Source organism: Alligator sinensis, unplaced genomic scaffold (genome assembly GCF_000455745.1).
Source record: "Alligator sinensis unplaced genomic scaffold, ASM45574v1 scaffold1530_1, whole genome shotgun sequence".
In the NCBI taxonomy this organism is placed as follows: Eukaryota; Metazoa; Chordata; order Crocodylia; family Alligatoridae; genus Alligator; species Alligator sinensis.
In genome coordinates, this window is record NW_005843280.1 from 122,483 (window position 1) to 142,686 (window position 20,204).

The 20,204-nt window shown below is 53.2% G+C and overlaps 2 protein-coding genes across 8 annotated transcripts in view; both read right to left on the reverse strand.

The window, feature by feature from the left end:
* LOC112548565 (translation initiation factor IF-2-like) overlaps positions 1 to 4,874 on the reverse strand; it is a 12,094-nt gene extending 7,220 nt beyond the window's left edge. For all 3 annotated transcript variants that reach the window (XM_025194705.1, XM_025194704.1, XM_025194706.1), the window contains exons 1-2: positions 4,342 to 4,874; positions 556 to 838 (exon numbers count right to left, since the gene is read on the reverse strand). In XM_025194705.1, coding sequence (XP_025050490.1) covers positions 556 to 838; positions 4,342 to 4,835 — 777 coding nt within the window. In that variant the 5' untranslated portion in view covers positions 4,836 to 4,874. The remainder of the gene's footprint in view (positions 1 to 555; positions 839 to 4,341) is intronic.
* A 4,917-nt stretch (positions 4,875 to 9,791) lies between these two features.
* Positions 9,792 to 18,916, reverse strand: LOC102375104 (zinc finger protein 883-like). Of its 5 annotated transcripts, none has more exons than XM_014527065.2 (9): positions 18,834 to 18,916; positions 18,126 to 18,286; positions 17,314 to 17,512; positions 15,902 to 15,991; positions 15,265 to 15,437; positions 14,638 to 14,764; positions 12,861 to 12,977; positions 11,751 to 11,893; positions 9,792 to 11,215 (listed from the first exon to the last, which is right to left on the reverse strand). In XM_014527065.2, the coding sequence occupies exons 3-9, from the start codon at positions 17,468 to 17,470 to the stop codon at positions 9,827 to 9,829; spliced, it is 2,196 nt and encodes a 731-aa protein (XP_014382551.1). In that variant the 5' UTR covers positions 17,471 to 17,512; positions 18,126 to 18,286; positions 18,834 to 18,916; the 3' UTR covers positions 9,792 to 9,826. The 5 variants fall into 5 exon arrangements, with proteins under 5 accessions (XP_014382551.1, XP_025050494.1, XP_025050495.1 ...); XM_025194709.1 differs by having other exon boundaries at positions 11,709 to 11,893; XM_025194710.1 differs by having other exon boundaries at positions 11,709 to 11,893; positions 18,813 to 18,837.
* Positions 18,917 to 20,204: the final 1,288 nt, after the last annotated feature.

Sequence of the window (20,204 nt, forward strand, 5' to 3'; positions counted from 1 at the left end):
GAAGTATTAGCTTTACAGCTGAATACAAGGCATGACCTGTGGCCTAGCAATGCAGCTGACCACAAGGCAGATTGATAGCTAAGCCTTTGCTTGTGTCAAGTAACCATTTTAACTGTATTAAGCATTTTCTGAGTTAAAAGCAGCAAGTATCTCTGTTTCTGTGTGCTGAAAAATCAGCTACAGCAAGAAATAAGATAAAACAGGGAAACCATTGTTCTGGGTGCAGTGGTTGTGTCCTTGAGAAGTATCTACTACTGTGTAAGGTTTTGCTAACATATTATAATGTTACTGTTACTTAACTTTTAGCTTTTAAAAGTGCTAGTTCAGCTTAATAAAAATATGCTGTTACAAAGATTTGAAAAGCACCGCCCAAGTATTGCTTTTTTTGTTAACCATGAAGTCTTGCCTTGTTGTAATAAGTATAAAAGATCACCTCACCCTTCGGGGGGGGCCATTTTGCCTTTTGCTGGCTTTACGGTCTTTGCTCGAGCAAATAAACAGCTGTCTTTCTTTACCCGCGTCGTCTGTCAATCAAATTACAGCTAGACAACGAACCTTAGGGAGGTTTCTCCCACCACAACAAGCACCCAGCATCTCTTCTTCCTCTGGGTGTTCTGGCCTCCTCCAGTCTGTGCTGTGCATGGAGTGGCCTCCTCTCCCAGCGTTTCTTCCCCACTTCTTCCTCCTCCAGTGTTGCCAGGGCCTCATACCTGTTCCCCAGCTGGACTGGGGGAGCTGATACTGCGCCACCGTGAGCAGCCCTGGCTCTGGAGGGAACCTTCTGCCATTCGGCTGTGGAGGGCACCTCCCGGGGTGCTTCTCCATCTGGTGCTCGGCCCTGCAGAAAATGGAAATACCTGTCAATTTCATCCTCTGCCTTCCTGATCCCCCTCAGCCTGCTAACCTCTGCCTGGAGCTCCCTCATTTGCCCCTCCAAGGCCCAAAGAAGGGCACATGTGGGTCAGGTGGGGAGACCCCCGCTCCCTGCCCCCCTGGCCCACAGGGCATCCCCCACAAGCAGAGGAGCAGGGTGTTGCCATCCCCACCCTGGGCTCTGTCTGGGTGGTGGCCTCAGAGGAGCCCTGGGTAGGTGGCGCCCTCCAGGCAAGGTCCCTAGCAGCACTCCATGTCCTTGCCATTACTGTAGTTTGTGGTGCCTCCTTCCTTCCCTTGCTGAAGCTTTCCTCCCGGCCCTCCTGCTTGCCCACCTGCTTGCCCGCCAGCATGAACATCAGTGCAAACACCGGCGCCCCTTACAAAGCACGCCTGTTTGTGCACTCTGTTTGTGTGTGTGCATGGCTCGGGAACGCGGCTCCCTGCTGGATCAGTCAAAAAGGATCTGGGGGGCTCCCCCTCCGGATCCTCCTCCCCTGCCTGGTTCCTCTACCCCACTTACCTGTGGGGGATCAGCTGCTGGTGCCCCCACCACTGCCTCTGCTGCCTCTGTTGCAGGCGGTAAGATTTAGGGGGCACAAGTGTGTGTGGTAACCCACATGTGCCCAGTTTGCTCCTCTCTGCTCCTCCTATAAGCCCCAACTCCTGGGGGATGTGACAGACCGTGGCTTTTAACAGCCGCAGTTTGAATCTCCCCAGTGAAGTGATTTGGAGGCCGTCTCTCCCCAGCAGACCACTGCCTCTCTCACCAAAGAGCGGACTGTGATCGTGGAAGCCAAAGCCTCCATGATAACACCAGTGCTGCGGTGTTTGGCTGGACTACCTCAATCCTCCTCTCCCTCCTTAGCCCATAACTTGAAACCAGGAGGATTGAGGAAAACACCACCTGCACCCCCAACCCCCTAAGCCCCACTCCCAGAGCCCTGTAGCCTCTCATGACATGGCCAGGACTGCTCCGACCCATGTCATTTGTGCCCACATGGATAAGGAGCATAGAGTAGTGGTCAGTGGGCCGGATGTGCTTTGGGATCCTCTCCACTATGTCCCGGATACGGGCTCCCAGGAGGCAGCAGACCTCCCAGGCTAAGGGGTCAGGGTGGCAGATCATGCCCTCAGTCCCACCCAGGAGGGAGTCTCCCAGAACAGCCACTCTACGTGTGGCCTTAGGGAGAGCAGGGGCAGTAGCTGTGAGTGGTCCTCCCTTGCCTGCAGGAGCTGCCAGCTCTGCAGGCTCTACTGGGGCTGCAGGAGGTCCATACCTGTTGCAAAGCTCCAGAGGGGAGGGGACCCTGGTGCAGTGGGCCCTGGGGCCATTGACCACCTTTGTCCAAACCCTTGGCTGGACATTGTGGGGGATCCTCAAGTCCTCCCTTGTCCTGGAAGGTGACCTTGGTCTACCCTCGGCCTCCAGGGGGTGAAGGGCCTGGCAGTAGGAATCTATCACCTGCTCACCATCCCTGATGGCATGCAGTCTCTGGACTGCGGTCTGGAGCTCCTCTATCTGGTGCCCCAGAGACTCCAAAGTGGAGCAGACCTTGCAAGGGGAGGTGGCCATGCTCCCGGTCCCACGTGCCAGGAATCGTGCCAGGCAGCCCCTGCAGCCGAGAGCCAGGGGCTCGGTCCGTGGAGCCTGGAACCACGGGCCATCTGGGTGGAGACCTCAGAAGTACCTGGGGGGAGGTCTCAGATACTGTGGGGAACCTCGGGGTGAGGCATGTGGCCATCCACATTGTACTGCTGGTAGTCCAGCTACTGCTGTGACAACCTTCCTTTGGGGCCCGCTGGCAGGGCCTCAGGCCCTCCCACTTGCCCTCCTGCGTGAACGCCCATGCCGGGCCTACAAGTGTGTCTGTTTGCACGTCCTGTGCGTGAGGTTCCAGTCGCGTGGCTCTCTGGGGGGCTGGGCCAAGTAGGAGCAGGGGATGGGGGTGTCCCTCCTTGGCTCCACTCAGCTGCCCTGTAGCTGACTGAGTCTGGGTCCCTCCCTCCCCGTCACAGGCCCCACCTACCTCTGGCTGCACTGGGGGGGTCCAGGTTGGTGTCCTGCTGGGGGGTCCTGGGGGTCCCTGGGCTCAATGGGGGCGTGACGGGCTTCTGTCCGTGCATCCCTCGCCGAAGCTGGGGGGTAAACTACGGCCTTGCTGTTTGGTGGGCCCTTGTTAAACTGCACACATGCACAGAAGGGCTCGCCAGTGGTGCCATGCCACTCTTGGGGCTGGGGGGTCCCTGCCCCACAGAAGAAGGGGACAGGTAAGTGCCCCCTCCTTCCCTTGTCTCACTCACACACTGGCCATGTGAGATAAACTTTGTTGCTCTTGATAAAGTTTTGTAAGTAATCCATGTTAGTTTTGACTAACTATAAGCTTTACAGTTATGCACATGGCACTCTAGAACAAAACTGGTCTGGCTGCCCTGCTTATTGTCAGCATGTGGTGGTGGTTGTAACCATTAGAAAACATTGCAACTTGCCAATGTGCCTATGGAAGAAAATACCCAATTCAGGAACTGCATGTATTTCTACATCAAAGTAGTTTATATAAAAAAGGAACTGTAAATGCTTGGACTAATAAAAATGTAACTCACTCATGGTTTGGCTCGATCCTCAATGGAAACATTAGTAGAGGCCTTTTTATGTAAAACAGAAAGAATCTTGTGTCTCCTGTTGTTTGTATCCTTGCATCAAAAAGCATGCCTTTTTCCAACCCTAAGAACCAGCATGGGGGTGGGCTGGGGTTGTTATCCAGGTTGATTAAGATTCCTTGGGTACTGGGCATCTCCGTGCCTAGCCTATCATAGCTGCCCCCAAAATGGTGTTAGGGGAGGCCGCAATCAGCCTACTCCAGTTCCCCCTCCTCCTGCGATCAGCACGCACGGCCAGCATGAATTAATACCCCCGCCTCTACCACCGCACAGCAGGGGGATGCTGTGGTTGAAGTGAAGAAAGAAACAGGAATTTCCTTATAACTTTGATAAGAATTGAATTTCAATCTTTTAACTGCTGCATTGGCAGATCATCATATGACAGTCATATCCCCCCACAGGTTTTCTTTCTGCCTTTCTTCTCAATTCACATGCACCCCAAAAACAACCCATGCCCCCCAAACACTGCACCTCCTACCAATGTTCCCTCTAAGGTGTAGCGATCAGTCCATTCCCGAAGTGGTGCTGCTTCCTCCTTTCATATTGAATATTACACTGTGTACCAGATGCGTTCTTAATATTGTCTCAGTCTATTTATCATCTTATTAGATGTTTTTCTTTAGAGGCCCAATTCTGCTTTTAATTTGCATTGTTGTAAAGAACGGAAGAAATTAGCTGTAATACCCATATGCTACCTTGTAATCATGTCGCTATGGCCAGGATTAAGACTTAATTAATACTTAAATATGGGCAAGCATTTGAGTTCTCTGTCTTCAGTTACCAAAGAGCTGATTTTGTCTCCAGTACCTTTGTCTCTTGGACCCACATGCAGGCTGCGCCTTCGGACGCGGTGTGAGCGCCCGGCCGCTGGGCAGGTCAGGCAGCGAGGCACAGGGCATCGCCTTCAACGGCTGCAGGGAGGCGGGGAGCAGGCGAGCGCGGAAGACCCGCGGGGCTGCCGGGCTTTGATGCGGGCGCTGTGGGGCTTGCGGCACGGGGATGAAAGCTAAGATTAGGGTGAAGCCTGCCTCAAGGGGCTGCGGAGCGGAGCAGTAACCTGGTGCCCGGCTTGGTCTCCGCCCCTGCCTTGCCTCGCCTCGGAGAGGAGCCGCTGCCTGCTCCGCGCTGCAGGCATGGCGCAGGAAGGGACGGGGGCGCTGACGATCAGCGACCCAGCCCCTCGCGGGCTGCGGGCTGCGCTCTCCCTCCCCGCGGGAATGCCGGTGAGGAGCAGGGTGGAGCGGAGCAGCCTCCGCGCAGCCAAGCAGCAAGCGTCCGACGCCGGCGCCCGTGCGCGGCATTCCAGTTACTGCGCGGCAACATTTTGTACCGTGCGCAGCTTAGAGGGCACCTTGCCTCCTACCTGACATCATGCATAGAGCATGTCCTGCTCACGTGCCACACAGAGACCTCCCCGAGAGCCTGTTATGAACAGAGTATCAAATAAAAATGCATCTCAGTAAGACTTTATTCAATGACAAAGTCATAGGAAATGCAAGACGAAATATAACAATGATCAGTTCACACAATTACAGAGCACATTCCTCCTCCTGAGCAGCTGTGATGCGTGCTGCCAGGCAATTTCTAATGACAGCTCCCCCGCCGCTGTTTGCCTGTATGTCTAACCCCCTCCCTCCCGGCCTGCTCCCTGTAGGACCCTAGCAGACTCTCTGGGTGGAATTAGATGTTGTTTTCAAAACCTCACCCCTAGTCTCACAGATATTATGCAGCGCACGTTGCCACTATGAAAAGGCTGTTGTGATCAGCATCAACCTCTAGCCTGTAGTTGAGTGATCTCCAATGGGCTTTCAACCACTCACATGCACACTACGCTCATGTGGCACTTGCTTAGCTGCTTGATGAACAGGAATTTCTGTGGGTCACTCACTTGCCCGCTGTAGGACTTCCTAAGCCAGGGCAGAAGTGACTAAGCCATGTCAGCAAGTATCAGGGGTGCACTAAAACACCCCAGATGACAACCTCCTCCAGTCCTGGGACATATTGACCCTTGTCCATCAACCCAGGCAGCGGGGAGTTGTGAAACACACATGCATTGTGGGTGCTTCCTGCCCATCCCACGTGAATGTTTGTAAATCTGCCTCGGTGATCCACAACAGTTTGCAGAATGGCAGAAAGAAACCCCTTTCTGTTTATGAATGAACAGTTGTCCTGGGACTGGTTTAGGACAGGAATATGCATGCTGTCAGGTACTCTCCCACGCAGTTCAGGAAGCCCATTGTCTGGTATCCTTCCACCACCTCCCAGGGGTTACTTAAACATATCAATTTGTTTGCTGCCAGCTCCTGAAGCCGGTAGCCCACCTTGCTGATCACCCTCCCAGCAGTGCAGGGAGCCATGTTGAACTGATTCGCAACATGGTGCAGGCTTGTTGGAGTAACCAATTTATTCACAGCCATGGCAACACACTTATCTGGGCTGATCGGATTCCAAACGACAGTTCTCTGATGCTGGATGGATGGTTTCAGCAAACTAACCATGCGGAAGAACATTTTTTTGCTCATTCTTAGCGTTTCCAGCCACTGTTCATCATTCCATGTTGACATGACTATTCTTTCCCACCAGTCCGAGCTGCTTTTGTGTGCCCATACCTGACGAGGTTTGCCCTTACTGTATGTCCAGAAAGCCACTAGTGTCTTTGGACACCAAGCTTCTTGTTTGTTGCAACGTGAGAGCAGCTTCCACAGTTCAATTAAGAGCATTTTCTTGAAGGCAAACATCCAAAGTTGGCTGTTCAGGAGGACTTTTAAAAGACAAGACCACTGGTGCATCAAGCTGGTAAAGCCCATCAGTAGGACCATATGTTTGCAATGTGAATGTTTGACAACTTTCAAGATTAACCTCTGCTTTCTGCTTAATCCATCAAGCTTTTTGGAAGACATTGTCTTTAGCAAGGAGGAAACGCAAAGATTTTGGTCTGTTGTGTTCCCTGTTGCTCAAAGCCTGCAAGTTAGTCTGTCCTAATGTACTAGGAAACCACTTGTGTCATTTACATGTCAATAGCTACACAAAGCATCATGTGCTTCCTGCAACTGTATCTTTCCAGTTTTGGTTTAAAAGAGCTGAAATGTTACCTATTATGCCTAATATTTCCTAAACTTAGAGCATTTCACATTTGATGTGTGAAACACCCCCTCCCCCAAGAAAAGGTAGTCTATGCTCGTCTTGTCTATTGTGAGAAACTGCCTGTTGTCTGCTTGAACACTACCAAACCATACAGCATCCACCCCACCTCTTACATATTCCTTGGGTTTTGTCCCACTAATTTACATCTCTTTTGAATGCAGGGCTGTGAATTCAGACTTCCCTGGTGTTGCTTTTCAGATGAAGGTCAGGGCTGCCCAAGCAAACAATTTTAAATGGTTTTGGATGGTCTCCCCAGGAAAGAGGGCTTCTCCAGTCATTATGGATGGGTGCAGCCTGCTCGTGCCTTTGCATGAAAAAATTGTTAACCTCAAGCACATAGAATATTCAACTTCTATGCTCTGCACCTAAAAAAGAGATTATTGCACACCACACACATTACCCAGCCGGTGTTTTTCCTGGCGGAGGGGTACCAGGTACAGGCAAGTAAGGGACCGGATGCCTTGAGACTGGGCAGAATACTTTTGGGGTGCAGCCTTAATAAGATGGTAGGGTGCTAGCTAGTGGTCTTTCATTGCTAACTCCTGCGGAGTTATTTTAACAATGACTCTCTGTTATTTAAAAACAAAATGTTTAATAGTTGAAGACCTCATGAAAGCTTTCTTTTTCTTTGTACACAGCAACCCCTGGACCATCAAGAGCAGCTGTTAATGCTCAATGTCAGCACGATTATCAATCAAATCAAAGAGCAACTGAGGAAAATATTCTTCAGCTACTGGCAGAAGCGTCCCAAGACATATCTATGTCCACTGACCAAATGACATCCGAAATTAAGGATATCATCAATGGGTTAAAGAGGAGTGAGGAAGCCAATTTACAGATTATGCAAAGCAGAAGAAATCAAATGGTAGAATGTTTTATGGAGTTCAGTACAAAGGTTGATCATATTTTGCAGCTGGATCAAAGGTTTAGACAGGAGTACTAACAGAGTTTCATGACTGCAAAAGTACTGAGAGCAGGATTGACAATGGGCTACCCCATACAACTCTCCGTTCTTTTCCAGAGAGCCACGCCTCCTCTAGCTGCAAGAGGAGAGCCCCAAAACGGTTCAGGGATGAAGGGCAGGAGGATACTGGGTAGCCTCGAGGAGGGTCAAAGGGGGACATCTCATGGGGCAGCCAGTTCTCATGACTAAAGCATGCTCTATTACCACTTGTGGTGGTGTGTTTCTCCCTCATGTGCTGCCACCCCAATTTTCTCAAAGCAGATTGTACATCTCTGTCTCTCTCTAACATTAAAGATGGGGATGGGGGGAGGGGGGTGGGTGAACCAGGTTAGGTTCACTTTGTATCTGTCTTTTCTCGCTACCTGCTTTAGGAATTTTTTGGAAAACTCTGATAGAAATAAAGTTCCACAAAGGACTTTGGAAAATGTCCTGTACTGTTTTTTTTCCGTATAAGTAAAGGCTTAAATTCCATTTTAAATCCACCTGAGTTCCAGACTTCAAAGAATACCAAAATCAGAGCAGCAATCCAATTCCCATGCTCTAACACCAGAAATGCCTGTGTATAGGCAGCATGAAGGCTGCACCATGACAGGGCAACAGAAGCCCAGCGCAGCATGCTTGACAAGGCTGGCTGGTTAACCCCAAGGGGCATTACACCATATACATGAGTAAATCTTCAATAATACACTGTGTCCAGCCCTGTATAATATTTTCCTTTTTAACTGTCTTTTCAAGACAGCCTTGAAAAAGCTGAACTACCTTTATTGAAGACCACAAAAGGAGGGAAGATGCTTTGTGAAAATCTTTTGTGATGCTGGGTGGGGTGATACACGGAGACAGCCACAATATAAATCCCAAAACTGGTGACACCCAGCTTGGGGCCTGCAAGACCAAAGCTACTGGCTTGTAGCTGAGGGCACTTATCAAGCAATGATGACCAGCCGTTAGCCCTTTACAAAGGTATTAGGGGAAACACCTTACATAATGTAGTATATATTATGTGCAGGGCACAGCAGGAACCCAGAAAGCTGTGAGATGCCTTTCCACTGCCCACTGTGCCATTTTCCTCATCACCAGGCATGGGCACCCACTCGTGGTCCTACCCTACCTACTCCATCAGTACTATGGATAAGCCCACAACCCCCACTCCCAACTACTTCTGGTATACACTACTGTGTACATGGTGCCGCCACACAACCGTCTTGCCAGTCTGGCACCAATACGGCCCCCCCAATACAGCCCCCCAGCCCTGCAGGTACCCCTCTTTCATGTGTGCACGTGCATGCATCTATGCAGACGTACGGGTCTGCATACCCATGTGTACTTCTATGTGTGTACATGTGTACGTGCATGTGGGCTTATTATGTTTATGTGCATATCCACGTGTTTGTGGGGGTGTGTGTGTGGACACAACATACTCCCATGGGGAGCTGGCTGGGGGCTAAGGAAGTGGGGAAGTGTTGGGGGAAGATGTGGAGTGCCCGCCAGGCTGGCTGCATGTGGACCGTGAGCTATGCTAATTGGCCCTTGAAGGAAGCTGCACCTGGAGGTGCTGAGTCCAGTCCGGACACTTGTATAGCTCGTGTTCCATGTGGCAGCCGGATGGACACTCTGGCCAGAAGGTTTGCAGCCAGCCAGGAGCAGGGGGGGTTTGCAGCCTCCCCACTCCCAGCCAGAGTGCCCGAAGCTCGCTGGGGGCTGAGGGATTGGAGAGGTTTACAGCTGGCCAGGCACTCCGGCCAGAAGTGGGGAGACTGCAACCCCCCCCCGCTGCAAGCCACCACCACTCCATCAGCCCCCAACCCCCCGCCAGCTTCGGGCACTCTGGCCAGCTGGGAGGGAGGGAGGAGGTTTGCAGCTGGCCGGGGGGGGGGCGCAGCTCCCCGCTCCCAGCAGACTGTAAACCACCCCACTCCCTCAGCCCCCAGCCACCTTCCTCCCCAGTCTTACCCCAGAACCCCCCAGCAAGCCCCACCTACCACTTCACAGGCTCCAGAAGGAAAGTGAGCCTGACCCAAACCTTGGGACTGACTAAAAGCTTCAGGTCCCGCCCTTCCCCTTCTCCCTCCCCCTCTGGACAGGGTTGGGGCTTTCCTGTCCTTTTTGCAATCAGCTCTTGCAGGCTGGAACTCAGCCAGTCTGCAAGAGCTCTTTGCAAAAAGGGGAAATGCACAGGTTTCTTTGCTAGAAGGGAAAAATCTGTGTTTTCTCTGCTAAAAATGGGAAACCCGTGGTTTTCTCCATTTTTCCGTGGGAAACAGAAAACCCAGATCCTTGCTGGTGTGGTTTTTCCGCTGTGTGAATACGCTGGTGCTGAGCCAGGCTGGAGGAGCGAGTGAAGCTCTTCCCACACTCCAAGCACTGATGTGGTTTCTCTCCTGTATGGATATGCTGGTGCTGAGCCAGGTTGGAGGAGCGAGTGAAGCTCTTACCACACTCCAGGCACTGATGTGGCTTCTCTTCTCTGTGGATGAGCTGGTGCTGGAAAAGGTGGGAGGATCGGGTGAAGCTCTTTCCACAGTCCGAGCACTGATGTGGTTTCTCCCCTGTGTGGATAAGCTGGTGCTGGGCCAGGTCTGAACGTAGGGTGAAACTCTTCCCACACTCTGGGCAGTGATGCGGCTTCTTTCCTGTGTGGATGAGCTGGTGTCTTCTCAGGGTTGTGGAATGGTTGAAGGTCTTCCCACACTCCAAGCACTGATGTGGCTTCTCTCCCGTGTGGATACGCTGGTGCTTAGTCAGGCTGAAGGAATGAGTGAAGCTCTTACCACACTCCAGGCACTGATGTGGCTTCTCTTCTCTGTGGATGAGCTGGTGCTGGAAAAGGTGGGAGGATCGGGTGAAGCTCTTTCCACAGTCCGAGCACTGATGTGGTTTCTCCCCTGTGTGGATAAGCTGGTGCTGGGCCAGGTCTGAACGTAGGGTGAAACTCTTCCCACACTCTGGGCAGTGATGCGGCTTCTTTCCTGTGTGGATGAGCTGGTGTCTTCTCAGGGTTGTGGAATGGTTGAAGGTCTTCCCACACTCCAAGCACTGATGTGGCTTCTCTCCCGTGTGGATACGCTGGTGCTCCACCAGGCTGAAGGATTGAGTGAAGCTCTTACCACACTCTGGGCACCGATGTGGCTTCTCTCCTGTGTGGATGAGCTGATGCTGGACAAGGTGGGAGGAGCGGGTGAAGCTCTTCCTACACACTGAGCACTGATATGGCTTCTCCCCTGTGTGGATAAGCTGGTGCCGGGCCAGGTGAGAGGCGCAGGTAAGGCTCTTCTCACACTCGAAGCACCAATGTGGATTCTTGTGTTTGTGGATGAGCCGGTGTTTGGTCAGGTTGGAAGACAAGTCAAAACTCTTCCCACACACTGAGCTCTGATGTGGCTTCTCCCCTGTATGGATATGCTGGTGCTGAGCCAGGTTGGAGGGCTGTCTGAAGCTCTTCCCACACTTGGTACCATGGTGTGGTTGCTCCCCACTCTGTATGCACTGGTGCTGGGACAGGTCTTGCCAGCAGATGAAATTCTTCCTGCACTCAGTGCAGTGGTGTGTCTTCCTCCCCAGGTGGACGTGCTGGTGCTAAAACAGGGAGAAGAAATGGGTGAAGGTCTTACCGCATATTACACAGTGGTACTGACATTTCCCTCATGTGCCCATGTAGGTGCTTGTCCAGGTGTGAGGGGCACACAAAGCTCTTCCCACATTTGGTGAAGCAGTGGGGGAGCTCTTCAGAATGGATCTGGGGGTAAGCAACCAGGGTCGAGAGGCAAGTGAAGCTCTTCCCCCACTTGGTGCACACTTGGACCTTCTCCCAAGTGTGCCCTATCTTGTGAAGAGCCAGGAGAGATGGGCAGTTAAAGGTTTTCCTGACCTTGAAGCAGGGGTGGGCTCTGCCCCTGTGCTTGGCAGTGAGCTTCTGCTTCCCTGACACCCTCCCCACTGCCTTGGCTTGGATGGAGTGCCTCTTTCAAGTGGGTCTTTCGGTCTCTCATCTACACACACTCTTCCTGCACTCAGGGCTCTTACTGGGTTCTGCCCCTTTTCCACTCTCATGCCCAATTGGAGATGGTACCTGGTTCACTGCTACATTCTTCATCTGCTTGTGGGGTCTCACCTGACTCCTGGGCCATTGTTCCTTCTCATGTCTCAAGGAGTCCATCTCACCCAAACTCCTTGGGGAAGTCCATGGTGGCCCCAGGTTTGCAGGCCCTTCCACAGGAGTCTCCTCCTCAGCTCCGTTCAGGAGCCAGGTACCTCCTACGTGGGGAAGAGAAACTCCAGATTAGTCCCTGCCCTGTTGGCAAGGGGCTGCGCACACCCTGGAGGAGGCATGGGGAGCATGTGTCCCCTGGACCTGTGTATGGGGCTGTGGCTCTCTTTTGAAAGGAACAGGGGAGTGCTTCCTGCCTTCCTCCAAGGTCAGGTCTGGTGCAGGGAATGAGCCCATGGAGCTTTGCTCTGCTGACAAGTCCCAGCTGGCCTGTATATCACAGGAGTCTGAACCGGGTGTAAGGCCTTGGCATGACCCTGGACTCTGTGCTCAGTCTTTGTCTTTGTAACACTCAGGGCCCTAGACAGAAAACAGGAAGGGGGCAATTCTGGTGCAAAACATGGGGCATTACCTTCCTGTCACAGCATGAAAGCTTCTGAATCCCACCCACATGATAGAGCCATTTAATGCAACCTGAGACCATGATGAAACAGTTCCTGGGTTACAGGTCAGTCTGACCAGAAGAAGCCAGGGAGAGCCCCAGCTTCTCTTTTGTCCAACAGGAATGGTTAAACAGAGTTTCTGTATGTCATCTTTATTTCCATGGGGGACTTCAAATCCCATCATGTCCTTGGAGTGGGTGTTAGAGAGGTATGGCTACCTTGGGCTGGGGAATGAACTCTTACATTACTGAGTGAAGATGCAAATTTAGATCATGGTATCCCAGGGAAACCAGATCTGGGCTGAAAAATCAAAACAGCAAACTCAACTGTCCCCTAAAAACTGTAATTAGGGGGGGAAAGAAGGGGAAAATCGCTCATCTCCATATCACTGCATTTCAGGGAGGGGGAACAACACCTGTGTGGACACATTACAGTATAATGTACTGTGTTTGAGGTCAGCACCCTGGAATGGCAGCACAGAGTATGTCAGTAGTTTCCAGGTTGCCCTAGCACTCTGGACATGGAGCATTTCTGAGAGGAGAGTTGGGTAGAGGGGACAGTTACAACTCACCTGGCAGCAGGTCCTCTGACCTTGAGATTTCCCCACTGTCCTCATCATCGCAGACCCAGAGCTCCACCTGTCCTCGCTGGATGCGGTGGATTAAGTCAGGTGTGGGACCCTGATGTCCTGTTTGGGACAGCGGTTAAAGAGCGTTTGTGACTGGGTACTGGATACAGAATAACCAACCAGGATTTGGGGAATGGATCCAATGAACTCAAGGCTTCATTGAGGAGGAAACATTTAGGGTGAAAGAGAAGGCACTGCAAGGAGAAGACTTGAAGAGATAATGGTCCTTGTCATGCAGGTAGTGGAGAAATGGTCATAAGAAACAAAGCACCAGCCACTCCCTGGCATAGAAATGGTATCAAACTGAGTCACCAAGGATAGGCATGGAGATGCAGTGATCCGTGATGCACTAGAGAGCAGAAAGATAAAGCTTTCACTTACGGATGGATAACATTTATCTCATCAGTGGCACTCCAGTTAAAGGAATGGAAGTGAGCTTATTCTCAGTGAAGGTTTAAAGTGAGGACCCATGGCAGTGAAAAGCATCCATGACAGGTGGCTGACAGTGAAACTGCTTTCTGGGAGAGAGGATAAATCAGCATCACCAGGGCAGAGGACAAGATGATATTATAAAAACTGTAGCTGCAGCTGAATCCAGCATCCCATCCAATGGGAGCATCATCCCAGGAATGGAGATGAGTCCACAGGTTGGTAAATACTGCTAAGTTCCTCGGAGTCATGGAAATGACAAAAAGAAGGCAAAAAGCACACACTTCATAGCATGTGAAAGGCCAGCATGTAGACGTGGTCTATGTGGTTTCTGTTGAGCTACAGAAAACATTTGAGAACTTCCTTAAGGAAATCCTCTGGGGGAAGCAGAGGGGAAAGAAAGTATTAGAAAAGCAAGCTAGCTTAGTAAAAGGTAAGTACCTCAACCCTGCACACAAGCCAGAACAAGTCCCTGCAACAGAGATCCTCTGGAAATGAAAAATGGTTTTCACTAGGCCCTGTACCTAGCGCACTTCTTATCAGTGTTGGGTGTTTGATCTGCAGAGGGATTTTAGGAGGAGAACAAGAAAACTTTGGAGAATGGCAGAGTGAGCTTGAGAGCACAGGCCTTAATCTAAATACAGCCAAGCCAGAGTCGCTGGTCTATAGAGATGAAGATGTCAGGAAGCAATGTTAACAGAAGCTTCCAGTGACCCCTGGAAGTAGAGGTACCTGGGGTAGCATCATGTGTGCACCTGTCACTAGAGGAAGAGTTGTGGAAATACATCATCCACATGTTGTAGCAGCAGAGGCTAATAAAACTTCCATTAACCTGTGCTGGGTCATAACAAAAGGAGGAGTAAAAGCATTTAGATATTACTAAACTGAGCACTCTAGGACTGTTAAATGTGTTTGGACAGGACACACTAGTGAAGGGGAAAATTAGAAATATTCCCCAAGGAAGAGCTGTTAGTGAATTGATGCACAACAAATTGAAGATGATATGAACATGTTGACAAGGCAAAGGGAGATGATGTTGTCAAGAAACTGCTGGATATGGAAGCACCAGCAGCTACAAGAATGGGGAAGACACAAGTGAAGGTGGCTGGATCAAATGAAGGAGGATCTGTCAATATACGTGAGAGAGGTCTGATCACTGATAAAGCAATGGGGAGGAAGCACCGTTAAACCACCAGCCAAAGGTGCATGAGGATGAGACTGCTCAAAACAGGAAGACAATACACTTCAAAGTTCACATAGCTCCAGGGGGAAGCAAGAACCAGAGCTTTACCCAGGGAAACAAGGGCTTGGAAATTCCTCAGCATCTGGTCCTGGTAAAGCACCTTGTCTTCATCTTCCAGCAGCTCCCACTCCATCTGTGTGAAATACACTGCCACATCTTCAAACACCTCCCGGAGCTGCAGTCACAAGTGTTACACTATCAGTGTCTCCTGTTCCAGCTGCTTCCAGCTCCCACAGCCCTGTCTGGAATCACTCTGTATTACAACTAATTGCAGGCTTTGTTAGGACAGGTAAAGGTGCAATATTCTCCCCAGTCTTCAGGGGGCAGGAGATGTGATGTGGATGCAGCTGTGGACATAGGAGTTCATGTGTTGGGTTTACTCCAGCTCATCACATTTTATTTGCTCAGTCCTTTGAGGCAGCCTGGGCAGCACTTTTAAGGGAAGGGAGCCCTGGCTCTATGCACTCACAAGGCCCATGCCAGCACCCCCCTGGCTATCTGCACTTAGGAGGCAGCCCCTGCTAATGCCAGCTCAGTGTGTCTGCAGCCTCCATCACCACAGACTTGATGCCTTCAGGTCTCTCTTCACCCATATTGTTTACACCATCCCTGGCTCCTCCTGAGTTCTGCCCCAGCTTTATTCCCACACCCAACTGGACCTAGTGCCCAGCTCACCTCCAAGCTCTCCCCCTGTTTTGGAGGTTTGCTCTGCCATCTCTGCACTTGGCCTGGCTCAGGTGCCATGGAGCTCCTCTCCTCCAGTGTCCTTGGGGAAGTCCTCTGCAGCTCCGGGTTAACAGGGCTCTCCTCAGGAAGCTGCTGCTCAGCTCTGCTTAGAGTCCCAGCACCTTCAGAGTAGGGAAGAAAGTGCCCAGGTTAGCCCTGATGCTGCTAGCATGGCAAAAGGCCTGCTGGTCTCCTGTATGGGCCTGGGACTGAGGCAGCCAGAGGCTTCAGAGTGTGGAAGAGCAGGGAGGCAGAAGAATCAAAGTCCCACAGGTCTGGCTAACAGACCTGCACAAGCACAAAGCTGGAGATGAGCCCCAATAACTCTATCCCAGAGCAGGGTGGTGATCACAGCACCACAACAGAGCCTGCAGTAACATCACTACCTGGGAAAGAAGCTCATGGGATGTAGGGACTGTATCAGATCCACATGTTAAGGGCAGGGGGAGAGGAAATGCAAGATCAATCTTCTCTAGGCAAAACAAGAACAGCTAGTCTGTTGGGGCACCAACTCCATCAAAATGTTTTGGCAGACAGATGGATGGTGCCTCCTGCTGCTGGAAAGGGTAGAGCCACCACTCCTTACCTGCTCCTTGGGAAGGTTCTTGTTTGGGGCACCAGCCTGACAAGCTTCTTTCTGCCAACAACTCCCAGGTCTCTTCAGTTTCAGGGGAATCTGTAGCAGGACAGAGGTCTGGGTTAGCTGTACCTGAACCAGCCAGAGGCCACTGGGGAAGTCTCATTTCCCAGGTACCTGCACCAGCCCCTTATTGGGCACAGAGGGCTTACGGGGGCATGAGAAAGGGGTAAGTAGAGCACTGATCCTTAGAACAGCAAGCAGGGTGGATTAAAAAAAAAAAAAGAATCAGATTATTTTTTATTTAATAGTATTTTATTTAAGATGCTTATTTAAAAAATAAACCTATTTAAAAGATAGTTTTAATTTAAGATATGTTAAAGCTCAACCTTATTGCTTTCTACGATGAGGTGACTGGCTCTGTGGATGCAGGGAGGCCAGGGGATGTGGTAGTACCTTGATTTTAGCAAGGCTTTTGATATGGTCTCCCACAGTATTTTCGCAGGCAAGCTAAGGAAGTAGGGGCTGGATGAATGGACTGTAAGGTGGACAGAAAACTGGCTGGAGCATTGGGCTCAGAGGGTACTAATCAATGGCGCAACATCTAGTTGGCAGCCGGCATCAAGTGGAATGCGCCAGGGGTCGGTTTTGTTCAAAGTCTTCAGCAACAACCTGGAAGATGGCAGAGTGCACCCTCAGCAAGTTTGCAGAGGACACCAAGCTGGGGGGAGCAGTAGAAATGCTGGAGGGTAGGGCTAGGATTCAGAGTGACCCAAAAAAATTGCAGAATTGGGCCAAAGAACTCTCATGAGGTTCAGCAAGGACAACAGCAAAGTCCTGCACTTAGGAGGGAACAATCCCATGCACCAGGTACAGGCTGGGGGCTGACTGGCTGGGCAGCAGCTCTGCAGAAAAGGACCTGAAGGTGACAGAGGACAAGAAGCTGAATAGGACCCAGCAGCGTGGTTGCCAAGAAAGCTAACAGCATCCTGGGCTGCATTAGTAGGAGCGTTGCCAGCAGATCAAGGGCATAGATTCATAGATGTTAGGGCCGGAAGGGACCTCAATAGATCATCGAGTCCGACCCCCTGCATAGGCAGGAAAGAAGGCTGGGTCTAGATGAGCCCAGCTAGATGCATATCCAACCTCCTCGTGAAGACCCCCAGGGTAGGGGAGAGCACCACCTCCCTTGGGAGCCCGTTCCAGACCTTGGCCACTCGAACTGTGAAGAAGTTCTTCCTAATGTCCAGTCTAAATCTGCTCTCTGCTAGCTTGTGGCAGTGATTCTTCCCCTCTATTCTGTACTGGTGAGGCTACATCTGTCCCGGACAGGGGCAGACATTCGAGCCTCTCCCCACCCCCGTGCAGAACAGCCTCTCAGGCACCCAGACCCATGCACAGGCCTACATCCAGTACCTCACCTGACTCCTGGTGGGGCGGGGGCTCTTCGGGGACATGAGGTGGCTTGTCCCCAGGTGCCCTCTGTCCTGCCTCCCCCAGAGACCTGTTGGTGTAATGGGCCTTTGGCTGCTCCAGCCAGCAGTCACCAGGGTCCTGCAGTGCCCCAGTGGGCTGCATCTTGTCTGAGGGCACCTCCTCAACCTTCACACTCACTGTGACCTGGGGATGAGATAAATATGTCACTGGAAAGCTGTGGGAATGGAAAGCAGGTGAAGATGGGGATGGCAGTATGAATGATCAGGGTTAAACGCTCTCAGCTGAAGCTTCTCATCCTCCACCTATCACAGCTGGAACCCCTTGGTCATGTTACAGCCCCACGCTGTGCACCCACATCTAGCAGGATGGCCACAAACTGCTTCAGCATCACCAGCTCCAGGACCTGCTCCTTGCTGCAGTGCTAGGGCTCCAGCCAGAGCAGACAGAGCTCCCACAGGTGACTACAAACCTCCCACAGCCCCTTGACTTCCAGGTAGCGAAGGCCCCAGAAGCGCTGGCATCAGGTCTCTGGGGTGGGGTGGTTGTCCCCGGTGCACCTGTGGGGGTCTCTGAAGAAATCTCGCCCTCAGAAGGGGCTGCATGGCCTGCATCACCTCCTGCCCCCAGATCTCCTGCTGCTGGACCAGCTCCTCCTGCAGCTGCTGCCTTATTGCCTGTGGTGCTGACCACCTTGGGGATGCCCCCCACCACATCCCAGGCTGGATCATAGGGGGGACTTATCCTGTCCCTCAGCTCCTGCCTGGAGCCCCTCTGGGTCCTGCTCCTCCAGCATCACCTCAGGCTGCAGCAAGGCTGCGAAGGGAAGGGCCACAGCTGCCACCGGCTCCAGCACAGCCACAGTCTCCTCCAGGAGACGCCTCCCCCTGCCTGCACCTGGGCTCCTGCTCCCCTGCGCTCAGGCACAGCGCCTGTCCACAGCATCTGGTCTGCAGGGCCCTGTGGGACAGGAGACAGCACAGATATCCCCATGTGATGGGAGACCCGGGACCATGACCCTGCCGCAGCCTCAGGATTGTCCTCGCTCCCCTCCTGCCCCACACAGGCTGGCGGGACCAGGCTTCCTCCAGAAACCCCCAACCACAGCTCCGCCCCCCACAAGTCTCTCGCCTGTCCCTGCCCTCCACCAGGCCCTGCAGCATTCAGCGTGGCCCAGATCCCCTGTACTTTAAGGGCCTCCAGTGCCCCCACAGCACCCGCATGGGACACAGCTACCCCCCGGAGCCCCACCACAGTTCCCTGCACATGCCCCCGGGCCCCCAGCACCAACCCACAGCCGCACCACAGCCAGGTGGTGCTCGCCTGGGAAGCATCTTCAGCGTCTCCAAAAGCCCCAGACACCAGTGGAGTCTCCTGCCCAGCATCTCCTCACTCGCCACTCGCAGCCCCTGCCCCCCCAGCTTCGCCAGTGCCCCTCACTCTGGACCCGCAGCCCCTGCCCCCAAGCGCCCTTCACTCTGCACACGCAGTGCCCCTCACTCCCGACCTGGGGCCTCCGCCGCGCGGGCTCCGGGGAGCTGCAAACGCCGGCCGTGCAGCTGTCGCTTTCGTGGCCCCTCCCACCACGTCACACGCTGACGTTCCGCACGGCAGCGGCGCGTCACTCCCGCGCGTTAACCCTTTCGTGGCAGCTGCTGGTTTGGGGGGTGCCCCCCCGGCCTTGCTGCCCCCGCCCGTTTCCCCCGGGCCTCAGGGTCTCCAGTGGCCTCCACGCCCTGAGCCCGCGCTTCCCCCAGGACCCTGCAGCTCCTGCGCCTCGGTCTCCCCGTGCCTCAGTTTCCGCCGTGCCCAGATCCCCGCCACGCCTGCCGGATGCCCTCCAGCCCTCTGCCTCAGTTTCCCCTGGGCCCCCACTCCCCTCTCCGGCTTCTCTGCGTGTGCTCCGCCGCGGGCCTCAGTTTCCCAAAGAGCCTGTTTCCCGCCATGCCCTTCCCCGGCCTAGAGACCCGGCCACCCCCTGCCCCATGTCCAGGGCCACGACCCGGGTTCCGAGGGGCCCAGGCACAGGTTTGGGGTCGGGAGTGAGGGGCCCCCAGTGCTGCTGGCTCTCGGGGTCCCTTGGCACCTGGCTCTGGGGCGGGCTCAGGTCCCCTGGCACCCGGGTCTAGAAGGGTCTCAGTGTCCCCCGGCACCTGGGTTTAGGGTTTAGGGGGGTCTCAGGGGTCCTTGATGCTGCTGGCTCCAATGGGGTCTCGGGGTTCCCCTGCACCAGCTCCCAGCGGTCTTGGGTGCCTGATGCTGCCAGCTCTGGTGGAGTCTCGGGGTCCCAAGACTCTTGGGCCTTGGGGCCCCCTGGCACCTGGGTCTGGGGGGAGTTTCAGGGCCCCCAGTGCTGCTGGCTCTGCTGGAGTTTCAGGGTCCCTTGGCACACGGGACTGGGGGGTTCTTGGCACCTGGGTCCCCCCGCACTCAGCTCTGGGACAGTCTTGGGGTCCCCAGTGCTGCTGGCTTTGGGGGGTTTCGGTGTCCCCCAGCACCCGGTTCTGTAGGGAGTTTCAGGGTCCCTAGTGCTGCTGGCTCTGGTGGGGTTTCAGGGACCCTCAACACACGGGACTGGGGGGGTTCATAGTTTCATAGTGTTTCGTAGTTTCATAGTTGGTCGGGTCGGAAGGGACCCGAGGAGATCATCTAGTCCGCCCCCCTGCCGTGGCAGGAAAGAGTACTGGGGGCAAACGACCCCGGCCAGATGTTCGTCCAGCCTCCTCTTAAAGACCCCCAGGGTAGGAGCCAGCACCACTGCTTTTGGAAGTTGGTTCCAGGTCCTAGCCGCCCTGACAGTGAAGTAGCGCCTCCTAATGTCTAGCCTGAAACTACCCTCCGCTAGCTGGTGTCCGCTGTTTCTTGTAACTCCCGGGAG

What these genes read in the sequence shown, in the direction of transcription:
- LOC102375104 (XM_025194709.1), bottom strand. Translation starts at nt 17,470, where the DNA reads ATGCAGCCCACTGGGGCACTGCAGGACCCTGGTGACTGCTGGCTGGAG. An exon ending in AACAGGGGGAGAGCTTGGAG is followed by an intron (nt 14,765 to 15,264) that starts GTGAGCTGGGCA and finishes TTGTGACTGCAG; the next exon opens with CTCCGGGAGGTGTTTGAAGA. An exon ending in AGAATGTAGCAGTGAACCAG is followed by an intron (nt 11,216 to 11,708) that starts GTACCATCTCCA and finishes TCCCTGTTTTAG; the next exon opens with CACCAGCACGTCCACCTGGG.